At 42.5% G+C, this 23,619-nt stretch overlaps 1 protein-coding gene across 2 annotated transcripts in view; it reads right to left on the bottom strand.

Annotated features, from left to right (window-relative positions):
• Window positions 1-23,619, bottom strand: part of LOC126253711 (phospholipid-transporting ATPase ABCA1-like) — a 466,051-nt gene that overhangs the window by 277,678 nt on the left and 164,754 nt on the right. For both annotated transcript variants that reach the window (XM_049955246.1, XM_049955245.1), the window contains exons 8-9: window positions 22,481-22,665; window positions 20,158-20,413 (exon numbers count right to left, since the gene is read on the bottom strand). In XM_049955246.1, coding sequence (XP_049811203.1) covers window positions 20,158-20,413; window positions 22,481-22,665 — 441 coding nt within the window. The remainder of the gene's footprint in view (window positions 1-20,157; window positions 20,414-22,480; window positions 22,666-23,619) is intronic.

A 23,619-nucleotide genomic window follows, 5' to 3' on the forward strand; every position in this document is an offset into this window, starting at 1 on the left:
TCCGGCTGAGCTAGATCAGGCTAGGGAAGATCTGGACAGGTTAAGGAGGGAGAAGGGCAAAGAGAGGTGGGAAGTGGCAACAGGTAACAGAAGGAACAGGCCTAGAACTAAGTCTGACAGTTTTGTGGTGAATGTCAAAAATAAGTTTGACCTGTTGCTTCAGTTAGAAACTGATGAGCCTCAAGCAGAGGTAGGTGTAGACAGGACACAACAAACTTTCAATAGAAAATTGAAAAAGAATGTAGGAAAGTCATCGAAAAGGAAGAAAGTTTTGTTGTTAGGCAGTTCTCATGCCAGAGGTGTAGGCCAACTTCTGCAGGAGGAATTAGGACCAGAATACCAGGTCTCAAATTTTTTCAAACCAAGTGCTAGTCTGGATCAGATGACAGAGGATTTAGGTTCACTCTGTAAAGGATTTACCAGGGAAGACACCGTGGTTATTGTGGGAGGGCCAGGGAACAGCATCGACAGAGATCCTGGGTACAGTATAGAGTGTGACCTGGTAAAGATTGCGTCGGCATCGAGACACACCAATGTTGAATTTTTATCTGTCCTGAGACGCCATGACCGCCCTCATTTGAACTCTTCTGTTGGGAGAGTTAATTTGGAGTTGGAACAGCTGCTTGGGTCGGGTGCGGGGGCTCATATTGGTGTGGTTCCTGTTGATTCTCTCAGTAGGTGGGACTATACCAGGCACAGCCTACATCTCAACAGGAAAGGGAAGGGGAAACTGGCTGGGGTAATAGCAGGAAATTTAAAGGGGGGAGGCACTACCAGTGGTTACAGGTGTTGGAGCAGCACCTTTTTTAGGATAGGTAAGACAGAAAGATGTCAAGTTCTACGAGAGGTCAGGATTGAATCAAATTTTCAGTTTAGGAAAGAAATTAAACAGCACAATTCTAGCACATTGGATCACCAATCACAGCTGTCAATTATAAATTTTCACCAATCACCAGAAATTTTATCTCCACCAAGTTGTATCTCAGTCCTAGGTAATTGCATTGATGAATTCAAGTCACCCAACCCAGTTGACATAATCTGCCTCTCTGAACACCATGCGACCACTGGTATAGGAACTAGGCCTAAGCACAATGAGAAACTCAGACAGGAGAGTACTGCAAATGTTAGAATAAGGAAAGGTTTCCATAAAAGTATAATTAGAAATAATGTAAGTATATTTCATCAAAATATTGGGAGTTTAAAGAATAAAATAGATGAGCTTCTGGTTTGTTCAGAAGATTTAGAAGCTGAGGATGAAATAGATATACTATGCCTGTCTGAGCATCACATAGTTACTGATATGGATAAGGTAAATGTAAGTGGATATAAGCTCTCTGCACATTTAATGAGAGAAAATATGGAGAAAGGAGGAGTTGCCATATATGTCAAAAGTTATCATTGTGCAAAAAGTATAGAAACAAAAAAGTTTTGTGTAGAGAAACATATAGAAGCATGTACCTGTGAACTTAAATTAAATAAAGGCACATTTATAATTGTAACTGTATATAGGTCCCCATCAGGAAATTTCCATCTATTTCTGAAAAATTTGGACTTCTTGTTGTGCTATCTGTCAGACAGGGGGAAGCAAATTATTATCTGTGGGGACTTCAATGTAGATTCTCTGAAAGAGGGTAATAGGAAAAATGACCTTGAAGTATTACTCGGTTCTTTCAATTTGACACCCGTTATTGATTTTCCTACTCGGGTGGTAAAGGATAGCAGCTCACTGATAGATAACTTCTTTATAGACCAAGATAAGTTTAACCAGATAAATGCTCAGCCTGTTGAGAATTGTCTTTCTGATCATGGTGCACAGCTAGTTACAATATATGACATAGCTCCATTCAGCAATACTAAACAGTCCTCCAAAGTAGTACGTTCAGTCAATGATTTAACAATTGCAAATTTCAGGGAAAGCCTACAGCAGTTAGACTGGGATGAAGTGTACCGTGAACCTGATTCCAATTTAAAATATAATTTATTTCATGACATTTTTGTAAATGCATTTGAAAACTGCTTCCCCAAGAAAATAGTTAAATATACTCTTAAGAAACCTCGTAACAAACCATGGCTTACTAAGGGTATAAAAATATCTTGTAACCGGAAAAGGGAAATGTATCTGACAGCAAGAAAGAGTAGTGACCCAGAAACGATCAAACATTATAAAAACTACTGTGTTATATTAAGAAAAGTTATTAAAAAATCCAGAAGTATGTGTATCATGTCTGAAATCAGCAACTCTGATGGTAAAATTAAAACAATTTGGAATATTATTAAAAGAGAAACAGGTCAACCAAGAGCACAGGAAGACAGTATTACCATCAAATTGAATGAAAACTTTACAAACAAAAAGTCAGAAGTTGAAAATATTTTCAATAATCATTTTCTAAATGTTGTGGATATAGTAGGATCCAGGTGTTCATTAGAAGATGCTAGGCTGTTAATGGAAGAGGCCATACCTATGCAATTTGATACAATTGAAATCTCACCCACTTCTCCCTCTGAAATTAGGAAAATAATAAACTTGCTTAAAAGCAAAAACTCACATGGAATTGATGGCATTTCCAGCAAAATACTAAAAGCTTGTTCTCAACAGATAAGTAAGATTCTCAGCCACCTGTGTAATAGCTCTCTGGAACAGGGCATTTTCCCTGATAGACTGAAATATGCTATTGTTATACCTTTGCATAAAAAGGGGGATAGATATGATGTCAACAATTACCGTCCAATCTCCCTTCTAACAGCTTTATCCAAAATCTTTGAGAAAGTAATGTATTCAAGAGTAGCTTCACATATCTGTAAAAATGAAGTACTAACAAAATGTCAGTTTGGTTTCCAGAAAGTTTTTCCAACAGAAAATGCCATATATGCTTTCACCAATCAAATTTTGAATGATCTGAATAACCGAACACCACCGATTGGGATTTTTTGTGATCCCTCAAAGGCTTTTGATTGTGTAAATCATGAAATTCTGCTAGACACGCTCAAGTATTGTGGCATGAGTGGGACAGTGCACAAATGGTTTAATTCGTACCTAACTGGAAGACTGCAGAAAGTTGAAATAAGCAGTTCTCATAATATGCAAAGATCAGCAAATTCCTCAAACTGTGGAACTATCAAGAATGGGGTTCCACAAGGGTCAGTCTTGGGTCCTTTGTTGTTCCTAATATATATTAATGACTTACCATTCTATATTCATGAAGAGGCAAAGTTAGTTCTCTTTGCTGATGATACAAGTATAGTAATCACACCTGACAAACAAGAATTAACTGATGAAATTGTCAATACTATCTTTCAGAAAATTACTAAGTGGTTCCTTGTAAACGGACTCTCACTGAATTTTGGTAAGACACAGTACATACAGTTCCGTACAGTGAATGGTATGACGCCATTAATAAATATAGACCTTAATCAGAAGCATATAGCTAAGGTAGAATATTCCAAATTTTTAGGTGTGTCCATTGATGAGAGATTAAATTGGAAGAAACACATTGATGATCTGCTGAAACGTCTGAGTTCAGCTACTTATGCAATAAGGGTCATTGCAAATTTTGGTGATACACATCTTAGTAAATTAGCTTACTACACCTATTTTCACTCATTGCTTTCATATGGCATCATATTTTGGGGTAATTCATCACTGAGGGATAAAGTATTTATTGCACAAAAGCGTGTAATCAGAATAATAGCAGGAGTCCACCCAAGATCCTGCAGACATTCACAGTAGCTTCTCAGTATATATACGCTCTTATGAAATTTGTTATTAACAACCAAACCCAATTCAAAAGTAATAGCAGTGTGCATAACTACAATACTAGGAGAAAGGATGATTTTCACTATTCAAGATTAAATCTAACTTTGGCACAGAACGGGGTGAATTATACTGCCACTAAAGTCTTTGGTCACTTACCAAATAGTATCAAAAGTCTGACAGATAACCAACAAGTATTTAAGAAGAAATTAAAAGAATTTCTGAATGACAACTCCTTCTGCTCCATAGAGGAATTTTTAGATATAAATTAAGAAAAAAAAAAGAAAAATTATTTTAAAACATTTTAGAAAATAAAAAAAATTAAAACAAAAACAAAAAAATAAAAAAGTTGTTATATTAACTTAAGTATGTTGTTAAATTAACTTAATTATGTCATGTATTGGAAAATTTGACTCGTTCCACATCATTACGAAATATCGTATTCATGATCCATGGAACTAGTATTAATCTAATCTAATCTAAACATTTAACTGGGAACTAACACAAGAAAAATTCCCAGAATTTTAAAAAGTTTACAGGCTTTTCCCAGATTTTTCCCAAATGAGAATATTCCCGAGCCTTTTCCCAGATTTACAGGTTGTCCCAGGGCAAATACACTCTGTAGTATTAGAGGATTTAATTCGATGCTCTCCTGGTCCCAGCAAATGATTAGCTAGCACTGATGTATCTGCATTGCTGTCAAGGTCACATCAACTGTGATAGATGCTATCTCAGAGTGGTGGTGACCATTTCAAAATAGATTCAATGAACCACTGCTGAAACAAATTGGCCCTTTGCCCCAAAAACTCCAATGTTAAGATGTATCTGCACCACAGTAGGGAAGTATGAGAACTTCATACTGAAGTTTCTTCTTTCACATTCCTTCCAAAATAATGACTTTTCCACATTCTTCCTATACAGATGGTTGGTTATGTAATGTGGGCTTTCCCTGCTGGTACTTATGTATTTGACCTTATGGAAAATAGAAATTAAAGTACGATGAGAATAATTAAAATAAAAAACACACACACATCTGCAGTAAACTGAAAATCCATCATTGCAGCCCACTCTTCTGACCTCCACACTGGAATTTGTAACTGACAAGTCGCTGTTGCAGTACTGGAGAAGGAAAAGAAAACTGCAAAATTGTCAAAAAATAAGAGCCACTCTACAGGACTCCTTATTGTAGACATTAAGGATATGTATAGTGCTTCTAACATAGGTAAAAAATATAATGTTTCCATCAACACATTTCTCATAATCTTCGAAAGCTGTTTTTCATTACAATTTTTAAAACATGGAACTAGCACTAACAGGTAAAAGAGATTGCTGACTAACAGGATTAGAAGATCATGCTGAACAAAGTAGGAATTAAATCAAAATGTTGTAATAAGTCACAATTGATTGACACACTAAATGGACTTTGTCAATGGCTTGGAATCCAAACACAGCCAGAAACATTTTGCATCAACAGTGAATTCACTACTCACAATGTAAGTTGCTGTGCCCCATTCTTATAACACACTAAGCTGGAGAATTACCCCTGCTACAGAATACTCAGTTTACTGTAACATTGTCTGACAGTTGTTCCCATGTCTACCTGAAACTCACTCAGTCAACTGTCCATGACCAACATTATCAGATAATACTTTGAAGCAGTGCTTGTGTGGCCTTGGGAGACAACCTCCACATCCAAGGAAAACACTGGGGCTTCTGACAATTGTTCTGCAGCTCTCTGACTGTCACAAACTGATGCCAAATAGCCTACTTTGTGGCACATTCCATACATGGTGTTCACATTTGGGCAATTCTGCTTCCCCACCTGCCAAATGTCAGGAAATATATCCCCTGCTACTGCCGTAAGTTCATGTGATTCTGCAATCTGGGCAACTTCAGCTAAAGAAGGTTTGGACAAGGCCAATTCCCTAGTTTAGATCTCAGAAGCTAGTGTTCACATCTCTAATTAGCAAAGCAGCATACCCTCCTCAGATCCCAGGTGACATAAATAACACACCAAATTAGTAAACTTTATATAGATACAGTTCCAATGTAATGCCAGAGATACAGCTGTTAGAGTTTCCCAGGCATCTGCTAGAGGTCTACACAGATTCCTTCAAGTCTCGGCAGTCAGGTACGTAAACTGACAAGTCTAATCATTGTTTGATGAGTGCATGCAACAAATAACAGACAAAATGATGTCAAGATGTTGGAAGTGTCTATTTATTTACATTGTATGTTAAAAAATACTCCTATTTAATATGTGACCACATTAATACCACTGCTGTAGTCACATTAATGCACTGTGCTACAAAATAATTTGTACACATGTTGGATAGGACACAACGGAACTGTATTACTATGTACATTAGCATACATGTCTCAAAACTTATTCATTGATAGTCATTGAGTATCTTTAGTCTTGCTTTATACATTTGGTACTGATCTTCTGAAGTAGCATTTATATCTGTAGATTTCTCTTTTGTTCAAAATAAGAAAATTTTTCCTCCTTTAGTGTCAGATGCACAGATAATTAAGAAGTTGGAGAGATCTCTAGAGTTTGATGGAGACAGAATTTGATGGAGACATCTCACAAATCAAAGGCACATCCAGTGCCGAAGAATACAGAGCAGATATTGTTTTCGCAACAGAGGTGGAAAGTGATGGTCATTTATGTGACATTGCTTAAGATACTGCGACAAAGTGGTGATAGACAGAAAGCCAGAAGTGCCCCTTTTTGAAGTTATATTTCTCAGACTCAGTAGACGGCTTTAAATTTTTCACAGAGTTATACAATCCCACACCGCTGAGCAACAATAAGGTGATTAACCAACTGGATTGACAATATGCCTTAACTGGTAATGCAGCAGGAACCAGCACAGGTAATTCTCCCACTTTTCTGTAAATTCATCAAAATTGGCGGATGGCATGGGGTCGGTGGAGGAAAAGGCTCTTTTGCAGGTGCCTGGTCCACCACCAGCCAGTGTGGGAGCAGAGCAATCCCACACACTGCTTGAAGGAGTCCTTCACCTACTCCTGAGGCAACTGTTGTAGTTGTTGCTTCTGGAGGCACAATTTTCTCTGCCAGCATTACAAAAATGTCGGATCCACATTGGCCACAAAGGAACAATATGATATGGAATAAAAGTGCCGCACGTAGAACATCATCCATATCACCACTTTTGTATTTGCACAGGCATGCCATCACTGCAAACCATCCTGACGGTACAAATGTCACTGTTCTAGAAAGCTTTACATGTGGTCAATCTACAAGCGCACAGTCCAAAACCACTTTCAGTTCACATATGGTATTTTACTCTCAGAAATGGGCACTTGGAGCAATAATTTGTGTAATTTGTGTAATTTTCTTTAATGTCATGTCTTTCTTGTTAACAATGTGAGCTTATTCCCAAGAATTAGCAGCTTTCACACAGTTAATACTGGGCAGAAATCAAATCTACATTGGTATTATACCTCCTTAACTCTTGTACAGAAAGGCATGCAGTTTATTGCAGCATTTATTTTCAATAAGCTACCACAAGAATTAAAAAATCTTAGCAGTAAACCTCACACTTTCACATCTAACTTGAATTCACTCTAGGAAAAAAAATTAAGCAAATTCCTGTGTTATATTGTTGACTATGCTAACATATACTCAGCAGCTTGTGGTCTGTATACGTTTGATGTAAATTTTTATTTTATTCATTATTAACAAGTAATTTCATGTGCTGACTCATTCCATGAGCATGGGGATTCACCTCATCAGTTTGGTCCTGTAGAACTAAATGTGTGAAGCAAGAAAATAAATAAAATATTCCTGCACCAATCACTACGGAAAACAGAGATAGTAACAACTGTATAGGAGAGTAAGGTCTCTCATAATCACATCCTTGGATAAAATTTTCTCCTTCTTCTTGAAGTATCAAATTTGAATAAAAACTCATACTTTTAATTATTATATCCATTGTCTTCATCAGGAATAACTGATGTTGCAACTGCTGCTGTAACCGTCCAAAATGAGATTATGCATCATCTGCATATCTGTGAAACGTGGGCTTAGATTATAGGACAGTTGGTAATGAAAAACTAATAAGACTGATGAATCTAAAACAATACAGTGTTTCCCAGAAGGAATTGTCAGTATTCTCAAATATGACAGATATGATCATTTGAAGAAAATAATTCTACTAAATATTTGCTTTAAAATGCGTACCCTAAGAGCTATGAGCACTACTACATCTTCAATAATGTGAACAAAATGTCTTCTATGGCAAGCTCTTTATTTTCCATAATTTGAGAGGTGGTAGTACAGGCCAAAACAACAACAAAAAAGTCCACTACACACAGGTTCCCAAGCGCATAACTTAAGAGCTATGAGCACTTTTCATCGTCACTACTGTGAAACACATCTCTTCTGCTGAACAAGTGCTCACAGTTATTAAGACATGCACCTTATTGTCTCATAAACACAGGCCCTTTTTTCTTGTTTTGCTCCATACTACCTGCTCCCAAAATACGAAAGTAAAGAGGTCACAGCAGAAGAGATTTCTTCTTCTTCTTCTTCTTCTTCTTCTTTTTCTTCTTCTTCATCATGTGCCTTTGTCCCTCAGCAGCACACGGTCAGCATGGTTATTAATGAATTTGGCAATTTTAGTTTAAGGGGCAGCCAGATGCATTTGCTATCACCATCATGTTACACTATCCCCACCCCAACTGTCTGCATGCCAGCACACCTCCCTGTCCCAGAAGCAGCGCCTTAATATGCATGGCGACCCAGGCAGTATGTACTTTAGAGCCCCTGTTTTTTGGCCCCCTCTTTTTTTTACTGCTTTGAGCGATTGTTCCTGCCACGCCCCTGAATACTGACCATTCTTCATGGGACACAGTATGTTTATTGTGAAATAAAGACAAATAAATAAAATTATATTATTAATAAAATAAAAGCAGTCTGTTCAACAGTGCACATCAGCAAAATCAAAATCTGCTGTTGGGTAACACTCAAGGCTGCTCTGTTCCACACCATGTTTTTTAACATGATTTGGTCTTTCACAGCATGCTGTCTAAAAGATGGTGAAGTCTTTGTCACTCAGGCTTGTACCTGTCTTCAACGAGGGCCAATCTGTAGTCATTCAGTGCATGTGGAGAGCTACTGGTGAAGGCAAATTGTAGATTTCAACTGATCCCAGGTATGCCTAATCCATTTCATGTCAGCGGATAACACAACCATTCCATTCAGTTGATTCCTGCCTCCTGGAGGAAGGCCTTTACAGGCATGCACAGGGTACTCATGCAGTAGTGCCTTAAAAGATGAACACATTGCTGAGATGTTGACTTTAGGGGTGGGCAAAAGGCAAGAGGATCCTATTGCAACGCTGTAAAGTCCTCAAGTAATAAAGGATAGTAGTGAGAAGTGTTCAATATCTGTACATTACACTGGCCACAACATAACTGACCTACCTGTCTGCTGAACTTATGGGACTGAATGCTTGGGAAGCTGTATTGGTACATAGTTCCTTTCACACCTTTCCACAAGTATTATCAGGTGTCTGACAAATCCTACATTCATTCATAAAGAAAACCAACTGCCATTGATCCAGATTCCAATCCAGAGGTTTCCTTCACCACCTCCTTTGCACATCATGGTGCTTAGATTCTGTACTGCTCTTTCTAATGGAGGCCTAGATACCAAACTCATCATGTGAAATGAAATAATCATATGACATTATCAGTCAGGAGAAGCCGCCTGGGGTCGTTTGGCAGCTTGGTGCAATTCTTTCTATTTGATGCCACTTTGGTGACTTGTGCATTGATGAATATGAAATGACATAATTAGGGCAGCACAAAAACCCAGCCTGAGATTGAAAAAATCTCCAATATGGCTGTGAACCAAACATGGATCCAATGATCTAGGCAAAGCAACACTAACCACTAGCCATGAGTTAAGGACCTGTATCCTGTGGAGATGGTTGCGTATTATCTGTGTTAACGAAGCCATAAGAGTAGTTTACAGCAATGCAGATCACAGTTCTGTAACATTCTCCTGTGAGCCACAATTTACAAGAAGAGCTTGTCAACTGGTGGTGTGAACTGAGGGCATACATCTTAATTGTTTTGTGTCTCAGAATAGTGGTTGAATGTTCAAATGATGTTTCTATGATGTACACCAACCCAGCAAGCAACTTTCCGCTCTAACAACACTTCTTGCACTCACAATCTAAGGTTGAATGAACTTTTTGAAGTACACTGACAGACTGAATAGTGTACACAAGACACATCGCCCAATTCATGACTGGATACAGCATGTATTCCAGGACAGCTGTAGAAATGCAAATTTCCTTTTCTACCTCCATTAAAAAAGTAACTGTGTGTAGTGATTTTCTATGGTAAATGCATCATTAAGATGATTTCTGTGAGCAGTTTATAACAAACAACTGGGTGAATTTCTGTATAGTCTCTCTACATCGACAGGCTGCTTCTGTACACTACAAAGACTGTAGCCGCTGTACTGGCTTTTTGATGCACATGCATTCAATGTGGACAGAAGAGAGAGAACATTTTAAAAAGGAATAAGAAAATGTCTGTAGAATGGTCTGTGACAATTTACAAGTAATAATGCTTGTAAAACTAATAGGGCACTTCATCCCAGAATATCTTTGAAATCTCAACTGTGTTCTTACTAAGGAGGGAACAGGTCTGCAGATCGTTCTCCTGTTGTGAGTGATCCCACTTACACATTAAAAAATATCACAATATTGCTGTGTCACATAGTAAAAGTGGTCCTTAATGAGTACGTGGGTCCCTAAAATGTTTCACTGTTGTCGCAGATGATGTCTGTTCTTAGGCATTATCTGCCAAAAATGTGCACTCTGGAGGAGACTTGCAGCAAAATTTAACTCACTTAACACAGAATAAAACTACGTTGTTGGAAGATGTTGCACTTCTACCCTTCTTGGGAAGAAACTCCCAAACTGAACATCTACTGCATATATAAACCAAAGAAATCATTATACACTGATATCCTTCCTCCTCTCTTATCCCCATTGCCATTTGTGCACTGCACATAATTAACCTCTCATTAAAGAGTAAAGCCAAAATTACATAAAATCCTAAGCACTAACATCTACAAGAAGTATGTTCTGTATCTTACAGCTCCACTAGCACACCTGGCAACACTTCTCAATTGTTACAAATGTATGGGAATTGGATGTATGTCCTCCCCCCGCCTCCCCTCCCCCTCCCCCCCCCCCCCCCCCTCTCACTCTCTCTCTCTCTCTCTCTCTCTCTCTCTCTCTCTCTCTCTGAGCCTATGTTATTATCACTGTAAATGCAATCTTGATTGGCAACTGAACTCACTTAAAAACAAAAAAAATGGGTAAATCGGTTGGGATCACTGCCATACAGAGTATGAGAGACATCACCAGCTGCTGGATCTGTAGGGAATCTAGTTTCAAAGACAGTTTTTGAAATAGTTCTGATCTGTTAACACATAGGATTATAAAGTTTTGGGTGATTCAGATTCCACAATAATTTCTAATCAGAAGCGGATAAGCCATAAATACAAATTTCATGCATACTGTTAAAACTGGCCCCAACAAAGAAAATGAAACTGCACATCTGCACAACACATCAAACCATTTTCTTTCTACTGTCGGTTTTAACAGAAAACATCCCCCCCCCCCCCCCACACACACACACACACACACACACACACACACACACAGTGTGTTAGGGGTACAACTACAGATATAGTGTCAACTGCCACCTTAATATCCATCCACTTCAGTGTGTTCTCTGCATCAAATATTCTTCTCACAAATACACCACATAATTTACCTAGTATTTTCTGTACAGTCTCAAATGTACCATGAAGTAGACTACACCTATCAGTGTAGACCATCTGTTTTGCACCCATGCGTCCACACTTAAATACCTGACTTTCTGGCCATCAAAAATGAACATTAATGTCTTGCTTATGGCTTTTGTATTAATCAACTCTTAACAGCTATACTATTAGTGTGTAAATGAAGTAAATACTGATGTAATCGTGTTCAGTACACTGTCCTCAGTCACGAACAGAAATGTACGTATGAATACACCTAACATCCCACAAACTGGCTATGTTTGCCCTAATTTTTTTTTTTTTTTTTTTTTTTTTTTTTTTTGGGGGGGGGGGGGGGGTTAGGGGCGCTCAACTACTGAGGTCATTAGCGCCCAGTCACAATTGTTAGAGCACATAGAATCTAGTAAAACTCAAGGGGAGGGTGGGGTGGGGTGGGGTGGGGTGGGGTGGGGTGGGGTGGGGTGGGGTGGGGTGGGGTGGGGTGGGGTGGGGTGGGGGGGGGGGGACACCAGAAAGTCCTTACAAAGATGCAGATAAAATAAGTAAAAGAGTTAGATGTCTTTGGACAAGCCAGTTAAAGTTATAAAACGAAGAACACGAGCAGCTGCTCGAGCGTCATCAGCTAAAATATCCGGTAAAGTAGGTGGCAGGGTCAGGACAACATGAGATTGACTAAAGCGGGGACACGACAATAAAACATGGCGCACTGTTAATGCTTGACCACAAGGGCACTGCGGGGCTGGGTCACCGGAGAGCAGGTAGCGGTGGCTAAACCGGCAATGCCCAATCCGCAACCTGGTCAGAAGGACCTCTTCCCGTCGAGATGGTCGGGAGGAGGCTGTCCAAGCAGTTGGGAACGGTTTTACTGCCCGGAGCTTGTTTCCTTGAAGGGATGACCAAGTATCCCACCACAACGACGCAAGCCTCTTACAAACAACCCCACTAACGTCAGATGACGGGACACAATGGGAGGCTGGCCGAGGCAGGAGGACTGCAGCCTTGGCTGCAGCATCAGCAGCCTCATACCCAGGCACTCCTACATGTCCGGGAACCCACAGAAAGCTGACAGGAGAGCCATCATCAGCGAAAGAATGGAGGGACTGCTGGATCCGTTGCACCAAAGGGATGGACCGGATAGGGAGCTCCAAGGCTCTGAAGAGCACTGAGTGAATCAGAGCAGAGTACATACGATGAATGGCGGTGGCGGCGGGCATACTGAACGGCCTGATGGAGAGCAAAAAGCTTGGCCATAAAGCTGGAACATTGGTCGAGAAGCCGGTATTTAAAGGTGACGGCCCCGACGACAAAGGCACAGCCAACACCATCGTCAGTTTTGGAGCCATCGGTGTAAATAAAGGTGTGACTGGCAAGTCGAGCACGAAGTTCGAAAAACCGTGAGCAATACACTGCAGCCGGAGTACCCTCCTTCAGGAGCGAGCTGAGGTCGAGATAAATATGAACCGGAGCCTGGAGCCAAGGTGGTGTTGGGCTCTCACCCTCTCTGAAGGTGGTAGGGAGGGCAAAATCCAATTGTCGAAGCAGGCGGCGGAAGCGGACTCCAGGGGGCAGCAGGGCAGACACATACAACCCGTACTGACGGTCGAGAGAATCGGCGAAGAAGGACTGATAAGAGGGGTGGTCGGGCATTGACAACAGCCGGCAGGCATACCGACACAGCAGTACGTCGCGCCGGTAGGTCAATGGTAATTCGGCAGCTTCAGCATAAAGACTCTCGAGGGGACTAGTGTAGAAGGCTCCAGTCGCAAGACGTAACCCCCAATGGTGGATGGAGGTGAGACGGCGTAAGAGGGATGGCCAAGCAGACGAGTAGACGAAGCTCCCATAATCCAGCTTCGATCGGACTATGGACCGATACAAGCGAAGCAGGACAGTACGATCCGCTCCCCAAGATGAACCACTAAGAACTCTGAGGACATTAAGGGAACGTGTACAACGGGCCGCCAAATAAGAGACGTGCGGAGACCAACAAAGTTTCCTGTCCAATGTGAGTCCTAGAAACTTAGTTGTTTCCGCGAATGGGAGAACAACGGAACCGAGATGTAAGGATGGCGGAAGGAACGCTTTATATTGCCAAAAGTTGATACAAACCGTCTTCTCTTCAGAGAACCGGAATCCATTTGCCACGCTCTATGAGTATAGGCTGTCTAGACAACGCTGAAGGCAGCGCTCCATGAGGCATGTTCTCTGGGCACTGCAGTAGATCGCGAAGTCATCGACAAAGAGAGAGCCTGAGACATTAGGTGGAATGCAATCCATAATAGGATTGATCGCTATGGCAAAAAGGGCTACACTCAAGACGGAGCCCTGAGGCACTCCGCTCTCCTGGAGGAAGACGTCGGACAATACGGAACCCACACATACCCTAAACTTTCGATCTGTTAAAAAGGAATCAATAAAAAGGGGCAGGCGACCGTGTAGACCCCACCTGTGCATAGTGCGGAGGATACCTCCTCTCCAACAGGTATCACAAGCCTTCTCCAAATCGAAGAACACGGCTACCGTTTGGCGCTTTCGCAAAAAGTTATTCATGATGAATGTCGACAAGGTCACAAGGTGGTCAACAGCAAAGCGGCGGCGATGAAAGCCGCATTGAACATTGGTAAGTAGCCGTCGAGATTCAAGAATCCAAACTAACTGAGCGTTAACCATGCGCTCCATCACTTTACAGACACAGCTTGTAAGAGAAATGGGGCGGTAACTAGAAGGAAGGTGTCTATCCTTCCCAGGTTTGGGTATAGGAACAACGACGGCGTCACGCCAACGCATGGGGACTTGACCTTCGGTCCAGACGCGATTGTAGGTACGAAGAAGGAAGCTTTTGCCTGCCGGAGAAAGGTGGGCCAGCATCTGAACGTGAATGGCATCTGGCCCCGGAGCAGAGGACAGGGACAGCGGAAGCGCACATTCGAGTTCCCGCATAGTAAAGGGGGCATTATAAGTTTTCAGATTCAGCAAGTGGAAGGAAGGTCGCCGAGCCTCTTCTGCCTCTTTCCTGGGAAGGAAGGCAGGGTGGTAATAGGCGGAGCTTGAAACCTCCGCGAAAAAGCGTCCGAAGGCGTTGGAGACAGCCACAGGATCAACAAGGACCTCATTACATGAGGTGAGGCCAGGTACCGAGGAGTGGGCCTTAATACCCGACAGCCGGCGCAGGCCACCCCAAATGACAGAAGAGGGAGTAAAACTGTTAAAGGAGCTGGTGAAAGAGGCCCAACAAGCTTTTTTGCTGTCTTTGATGACTCTACGGCATTGCGCTCGGAGTCGTTTGTATCCAATACAATTCGCCAACGTAGGATGGCGGCGAAAGGTGCGTAAAGCACGTCGTCGAGCACGGATAGCGTCTCTACAAGCCTCGTTCCACCAGGGGACGGAAACACGACGTGAAGAAGAGGTAGTATGAGGAATGGAACGTTTGGCAGCATTGATGATAACAGCCGTGAGGTATTCGACCTGACTGTCACAAATGAGAAAATCGTGGTCCGGAAAGGTCGCCAGGGAGGAGTAAAGTCCCCAGTCAGCTTTCGGTATGTTCCAGCTCGAAGGACGTGGGGATGGGGTGTGGTGCAGGAGACGAACGACACAGGGGAAGTGGTCGCTCGAATAGGTGTCAGAAAGGACATACCACTTGAACCGACGGGCAAGAGTGGTAGAACAGATCGAAAGGTCCAAGTGGGAGTAGGTATGAGTAGAGTCTGAGAGGAAAGTCGGGGCGCCAGTATTGAGGTAGACAAGATTGAGATGGTTGAAGACATCCGCCAACAGGGAGCCTCTTTGACAGGATGCAAGAGAGCCCCAAAGGGGATGATGGGCATTGAAGTCGCCAAACAATAAAAACGGCGGAGGAAGCTGAACAATCAGGTGCATCATGTCAGCCCGACTATCTGCGGATGACGATGGAGTGTAGACGGTACAAACTGAAAAAGTAAAGGCAGAAAGAGTAATACGGGCAGCTATTGCTTGGAGTGGGGTGGTCAATGGGATGGGATGGTAATAGACATCGTCCTGAACGAGCAACATGATCCCACCATGAGCTGGAATAGCGTCGACAGGGGTGAGGTCATACCGCTCCGAGGTATAGTGGGTAAAGGCAATACGGTCAGTGCAGGCGGAGGATCAGTTGTAATTCCTCCCGATTAGATTGAATACCTCTTATGTTCCAATGTAACAAGGCCATCGCCAGTCAGAAAAAAGGGGGAAACGAGACAGGGGAAGAGCTGGTCACCTCGACGGCTGCGGAGGGCCAGGTTTCGAGGTAACAACACTACAACCGGCGGGAGGCGGATCCTGTTCCATCGAGTCGTCGCCAGCTGCAGCCGCTGTCCCGGGTTGCGTAGGAGGGGCAGCATCATTTGCCGACGAGAGGCCAGCTGAGCGCCTGGCAGCAGAGTGCGCCGGCGAAACTGAGGACGGCCGGGAGCAGCGACTCACGGATGGAGCGTCAGACAAAACGCGCCGGGGTGGAGAGGGGGATAGAGACTACTTCTTGGAGGCCTTCTTGGCCGAGGAGGCACAGGGAAGGTGGGCTGGACCTGAAGAAAGTCCTCACGCGCGGGGTCCGTTTTGGAACGCCGGACCTCGGAAGCCGGGGTCCGGAACGTTTCCCCGATGGACGCCTGAGAAGAGGATCGCTTCTCAGGCGACGGGGGGGAAGGGTGGCCCCCTGGGGCAGAGGGGGCGGGGGCCACGGGGGAGGAGGAGGAAGGGTGGCCCCTGGGGCAGAGGGGGCGGGGGCCACGGGGGAGGAAGAGGAAGGGTGGCCCCTGGGGCAGAGGGGGCGGGGACCACGGGGGAGGAAGAGGAAGGGTGGCCCATGGGGCAGAGGGGGCGGGGGCCGCGGGGGAAGAGGATTTGGAAGGGAGGGATTTGGGAGGCGGAGGCATAGACCCCGGATGGGGGGAGGAGGTGGAGGGGGGACAGGATAGGGGTGAGGATACCGTGGAAGGAGTGGACACGACTGAGGCAAACGAAGTTGTCAACATCACGGGATGGAGGTGGTCATACTTCTTCCTGGCCTCAGAATAAGAGAGACGATCCAAAGTTTTGAGTTCTTGAATCTTCTTCTCCTTCTGATACGCGGGGCAGTCTAAAGATCTAGCCGAGTGGATGCCAGGACAATTAACGCACCGAGGTAGTGGGGTGCATGTATGTTCCTCACGAAGAGGACGTCCACAATCGCCACAAAGGGGCTCAGCCTCACACCGTGACAACATGTGCCCAAAGCGCAAACACCGAAAGCAGCGCATAGGAGGCGGGACGTAATGTCGTACGTCGCACCGGTAGCACATCACCTTTACCTTCTCTGGGAGAACGTCCCCCTCAAAGGCGAGGATAAAGGCCCTGGTGTCGATGAGACAGTCTTTGGGGCCGCGCTGGACTCGCCGGACGAAATGCACGCCTCGGCGCTCCAGGTTGACCCTGAGCTCCTCATCAGATTGCAGCAGGAGGTTCCGATGAAAAATAACCCCCTGCGTCCTATTCAGTGCCAGATGCGGGACAATGGACACTGGGATGTCCCCTAGTCAGTCGCACGCCTGGAGTGCCGCTGACTGTGTGGCAGAGGTGGTCTTTATAAGAACGGACCCCGAACGCATTTTACTGAGAGCCTCAATTTCCCCAAAGATGTCCTCGATGTGCTGAACAAAGAACATGGGCTTGGAGGTGGCGAACGTCCCCCCATCAGTCCGAGAACAGACTAAATAGCGGGGGAAGTACTTCGCCCCAACCGGCGGGCCTGTCCTTCCTCCCAGGGAGTGGCCAAGGGGGAAAGGGCAGGAGAACCAGAACCAGAGACAGTACCTTTCTTTTTAAAAGACTCGGCCGCAGAGCGACCTGATACATGTTGACGTTTCATCTTCGAAACGTCCGCCCCATTACCACCCACTCCAACCAGGGGCTCTCCCCACGGGCGCCACCCAGCCTCAGCAAGGGCCACCTGGCAGGATGACCGTTGCCAGGAGTCCTGATGGCCCAAGGAGATGGGCATCTACTCCTTGGCCGACGTGGGGAGGGTGCAGCTCAGGTATCGGCAGTACGATCCCTGTGTTGTCAGGGGGCTACAACCTAGAGGGTACATGACGACCCCACCACAACGGGCTGGCTACCATGCTGGATTTCTGGTGCCATGGAAAGTCCATCATGATCGTAGGTGCAGATGGGGACACACTATGGGCATAACTTGTACAACCCATCAGGCGTTTAGGCCCAATTTGAGGAATAGTGGGTATGGTTACAACGCAGTTACAATGCTGAGTGCCAAGGTCTTAGTGCACAGAGGACCAGTGATACACCACGTAAGGCGTCCTTCCCCAAAAGGCTCGTACTTCTGTAGAATTTTGAAAAATGGAGGTCAAACCCCAAGGGGGACCATCACACGGAAGACTGAAACGGTTGAAACTCCTTTTAGTCGCCTCTTACGACAGGTAGGCATACCTCGGGCCTATTCTTACCCCGGACCCGCAGGGGGGATGTTTGCCCTAATGTTTACTAAAGCATTGTGTAAAAATTCAAAACGATTCGGTCAAGAACTTTTCGAGAATTTTGGAAAGCACACTTTGCTTTTGTATTAGTATAGATAGATATATACACACTGAAGTACCAAAGAAACTTGTATAGACATGTGTACTGAGATATATAAACAGGCAGAATACGGTATTGCGGTCGTCAGCACCTATATAAGACAACAAGTGTCTGGTGTAGTTGTTAGATCGGTTACTGAGGCTGCAATGGCAGGTTATGAAGATTTAAGCAAGTTTGAACATGGTGTTCTACTCGCTGCATGAGCGATGGGCCACAGCATCTCCGATATAGCAATGAAGTCATGATTTTCCAGTATGACTATTTCACAAGTGTACCATGAATATCAGGAATACAGTAAAACATCAAATCTCTGACATCGCTGCGGCCGGAAAAAGATGTTGCAAGAATTGGGCCAACAACTGAAGAGAATCATTCAATGTAACAGTAGTACAATCGTTCTGCAAATTGCTGCATATTTCAATGCTGGACCATCAACAAATATCAGCATGTGAACCATCCAACAAAACACCACTGATGTAGGCTTTTGGAGCCGAAGGCCCGCTTTTATACCCTTGATGACTGCACGACACAGAGCTTTATGCCTCACCTGGGCTCGTCAACACCGACACTGGACTGATGATGACTGGAAGTATGTTGCCTGGTCAGACGAGTCTCGCTTCAAATTGTTTCGAGTGGATGGATGTGTACGGGTATGGAGACAACTTCATGAATCCATGGACCCCGCATGTCAGCAGGGGACTGTTCAAGCTGGTGAAGGCTCTGTAATGGTGTGGGATGTGTGCAGCTGGAGTGATATGGGACCCATGATACATCTAGATACAATGACAGGTGAGAAGTACATAAGCATCCTGTCTGATCACCTACATCCATTTATGCCTATTGTGCATTCCGACAGACTTGGGCAATTCCAGCAGTACAATGGGACACCCCAAATGTCCAAAATTGCTAAAAATGGCTCCAGGAACACTGTTGTGAGTTTCAACACTTCTGCTGGCCACCAAAGCCCATAGTCATGAACATTATTGAGCATATCTGGGATGCCTTGCAACTTACTGTTCAGAAGAGCTCTCCGCTCCTCTTACACTCTTATGGGTTTATGGATAGCCCTGCATAATTCTGCATAATTCATAGTGTCAATTCCCTCCAGCACTACTTCAGACATTAGTTGAGTCCATGCCATGTTGTGTTGCAGCTCTTCTGCATGCTCGTGGGGGCCCTACACAATATTAGTGTGGTGTACCAGTTTCTTTGGCTCTTCAGTGTATAATTATATATTGCACAGGATCATGAGGAACTGTCTTAGAAGCTTGTAAGTCTGTTTCAGGGTATATTGTGCTGAGAAATAATTGTTAAGAAAAACATACGATATGCTGCACAATTCCCAAGTTAGTTACCACTGAAGTTAGCCAATCAGCCCATTGTCGGCAAAAATTCAAGCAGCCCACTAGTGACTGTGTTGCCAAATGTGTTTTTCGTTTAATTTAACCAAACAAGAAAGCGATACAAAAATTGTATATGGAATGGTATTAAGGATCACACCTGGGTGAAAGGCTTAGCTTCAATCTATCCTATGAGAACAATTGACATTAACTGTATCTGGTGGGCCACTTGAATTTGCACATGCAATCGCCTGATTGGCTAACTTCAATGCTAATTAACTCTGAAACAGTGCAACATATCAAATTTTTTTCTACAATTATTTCTCAACACAACCTACCCTGTAAAACCCTTACAAGCTTTTCAGACTGTTTCTGATCACACAGTATATTTTTAAAAATATGCAGCCTATGTCTGTCCAAATGTTTCTTAGAGTAACATGAACAATTTTAAGTACATCAGTTGAGAACTTCGAGATTTTGGGGTTACAACATTAATAACAACTTGCCTTTACATAATAGTATAGATTATGGAACCAATTACTCTGTAATGTATGCACACAGACAAAATAATTCAATTTGTACAGTGACAAAAAGCAAATAACAAGTAAAATGATAAAAACACTGATAATCAATACCTGAAAGAATAGACATTGTAGTGGTTTTACCAGCCCCATTGTGGCCCAAGAGAGCTGTAATCTCTCCATTATAGATATCAAGAGTTATGCCTTTCACAGCCACTTTTGATTCAGATTTTCTTAAAGAAGTGTAGATCTTGAATAAATTTTTAATTTTTATTCCTGGCTCCAGATTATCAGGTGGTGCTTCAAAGTTCCTTTGAACATCTGCCTGTGTTTCCAAGTTTTCTATACCATTGTTACTACGAAAACATTGCTGGAAAAAAAGTGTCATAAGCATACAAATAATCCCCATGCTGTTTGAAGATATCACTAGTAACATGAATCTGAATCTACTAGCCATACTCCACTATTTTTTTACTCATATGTCTACCATTTGCTTAATTTGCTTCTATTACCATTTTAAGGCTCAAATTTTACATTATTTATTATCATCAACACCTGATCGCAAATATTACTCATTGTATATTCAAGACACTTTCCTTGGCACTGATTTCCCAATCCACTTATGTGTGTACACCTCATGGATTGACTGAAATCTTCAATTTACTAATGCTGCTACAGCTTCTTTTCTTCTGCTGTTCCAAACTGTCTAGAGACTCTTCAACAACAACACCATTTCTAATACAGGGCAGTAAATTTGTGGGTCCAAGATCAAATACAAAAGGAACAATATCATTCACTTACAGACATAAATTCTGCTCACTGACACATAACAACCTACCTAAACAGCAAGGTGACAACACGCAGAGAAATGGTACACTGCAATGCTATTTCATCTTTGAATCTTTCTTCTTTGAAACTGTAACCAACACATTTTCCAGGTATTTAGTAAAAAACTGAAAATTTTCAAGCCAATACTGGTTTCATGACTCATCTGACCAATATGGCATGCCCATTGTGTATCTCAGCATTCACATCATCTGGGACTTCATTCTTCAATTATCAAATTGATTCATTCAGTATAACAAAACAAATATGTCATTGTAAATGGCTACATTTACAAACTGATATAGACATAGTCCAGAAGTGATGATGATGATGATGATCTTTTCTCTTCTCTTTTTGTCAGAATTCCCAATGACACTTTGTTTCTTCCTGTCCTATCACAGTAGTAATGACAGTTGTGTACAGTGATTCGACTGTCTTGCTGTGTGAAAAAATATTGACTTTATTGAAAATAACCATTAATTTTTGATAAACGTCAAAAAAGAGACAGTTGCCTGTGAGTGACTTCAGCGCTCTCAGACTCTCATAAATACTCTTTGAATATAGTAATGTAATCTTATATGGATAATTACCTGTAATATTATCAAAAAGTAGGAAGTCTTTATATTGTGGTACATTATGAAAGGGTGCCTTTACACAAAACCATAACCTGCTTAAGTCAGAATACTAACCAGATAATTAATTATTTCTAAAAGCATGTAGTATGAAAGTACTGTTCAGAGAATATACCAAGAGTATATAAATTCTAAATATGTTCATTTATCATTTTCAACAGTTTCCTGATTTCATATGAGCAGCAATTAGAAGCCACTTAGGTCTGTCGCAATTAATGCAAACTGATCTGGTGCACGAGCTGGATGCAGTCATGGCAGTAACAGGATGAATTTTGCTCTCTTGTTTAAAATTATGAAATTGATGGGACTACAATTCACTTCTCATTAAGCTGCTGTCACTGCACAAGAAAATAATGTGAGAAGAATAAATACGATTTAAGGTTTCAGGGTCTTTGAGGTCTGCACACTCGTAGGAGAAAGTTCCTCAACATTCTCCAGCATGCAAAACATCATCAACTAAATAAATTTTACTGTTGTTCCGAAAATATAGTTACACCATTATCAGTACTATCATTCACACTTAGTTACATATTGACAAGACCAGGTGCAATCTTAAGGGTTATTAATTTGAAGTTATCATTTTATTTTTTTTATAAAATTTCTTGAAATTATTTTTATTCAGAAACAGAGATTTTCAGTTTGCATTCAAGTCAGACTAGCTTCTTGTCATGCAACTCTTTAAAGTACACTGTGCCGGCTTCTCTTAATGATTCAACCATAAGCTGCACAAAATATTCCTAGTACCAGTCTGACTGATTTGTGATGACCCTACTCATCTACACAGTTTATGCTGAAACTTTCTCTCATTGCAATGAATTTTTTGAAACTTATGAACAGTACCAAAATTAGTTAAAACAAGTAGCACCAAAACAGCAATAAGAACAAATTCATGACACGTATGGTGCTGCACTATTTGATATCAGATTAAAAATGTCATACAATGGCATAAATATTTTGACAGTAACACAACTGGCACTTACCGCAAACATGTAATACCAAGATCTGGCAACACCATATTTTCCTGGCTTAACTGTATCCATATAATTAGTAATTAAAATGTAAAGAAGTATACTAAGAAAGTACATTAAAAATACATCAGCCATAGTTAGGTCTTCAGGATTACCAACTGGAGGAGAAATCACAGTATTCCACTGAAGTCCATCACCTGTAAACAGAAAAATGCACAGTAAAGGAAATATTTTTGCGCACACACACACACACACACACACACACACACACACACACAACATTTGTTAGCTGTGAAAACTTATGCCGTTCTTATGGGACAATGTGTGCAACTTGCAACTACAATCTAATTAAAATTATCTGTTAACTGATATCTTTTGCTCACCACTGTAACATGCAGATGACAGTTATCATATGCTTCTCAGTTAAGGCTTGGTCGAACAGTAGTGTTCTTTAAGCTAAATGACATTGAGAGCATCAACTATTGTGTAGCTCAAGCACTGCCAAGTGAACTCGTGCTCTGTTGTGGCATGGTACAAGAACAGATGTCCCAAACATGACATCTTCAACTCTAATTGGAGGTTGGTTGGTTGGTTTGGGGGATTAAAGGGACCAGACTGCGACAGTCATCGGTCCCTTTTTCCAAAAAAATTAAAACCGCCCAAAGAGAATAAAAACAAACAGGGAAGACGTCAGACGACACGGGACAAGAAAGACTCCGACAGAGATCAGACAAAATGAAATAAAAGCACACGGTGGTTGGCCGACCACAGTAACAAAAAAAAAAGGAAAAGCCAACCACCGAGAACACATTAAAAACCGAGTTTAAAACCGTAGGCCAAAAGCCAGAATCAACACAAAACAAAATAAAACACAAACACTCATATTAAATGATAAAAACCCCCTGCCCGAATAAAACGTAAAACTAAGTCAGCCATAGCCGAGTCATCTGTTAAAAGGGCAGGGAGCGTGTCAGGCAGTGCGAACAACTGCCTGAGCACAGCTAAAAGTGGACAGTCCAATAAAATGTGGACCGCCGTCAAAATGGAGCCGCAGCGACATAAAGGTGGGTCCTCTCGTCGCAATAAGTGGCCGTGCGTCATCCACGTGTGCCCAATGCGCAGCCAGCAGAGGACAACAGACTCCTTGCGAG

The sequence above is a fragment of the Schistocerca nitens genome, chromosome 4 (assembly GCF_023898315.1).
Source record: "Schistocerca nitens isolate TAMUIC-IGC-003100 chromosome 4, iqSchNite1.1, whole genome shotgun sequence".
Taxonomy (NCBI): Eukaryota; Metazoa; Arthropoda; class Insecta; order Orthoptera; family Acrididae; genus Schistocerca; species Schistocerca nitens.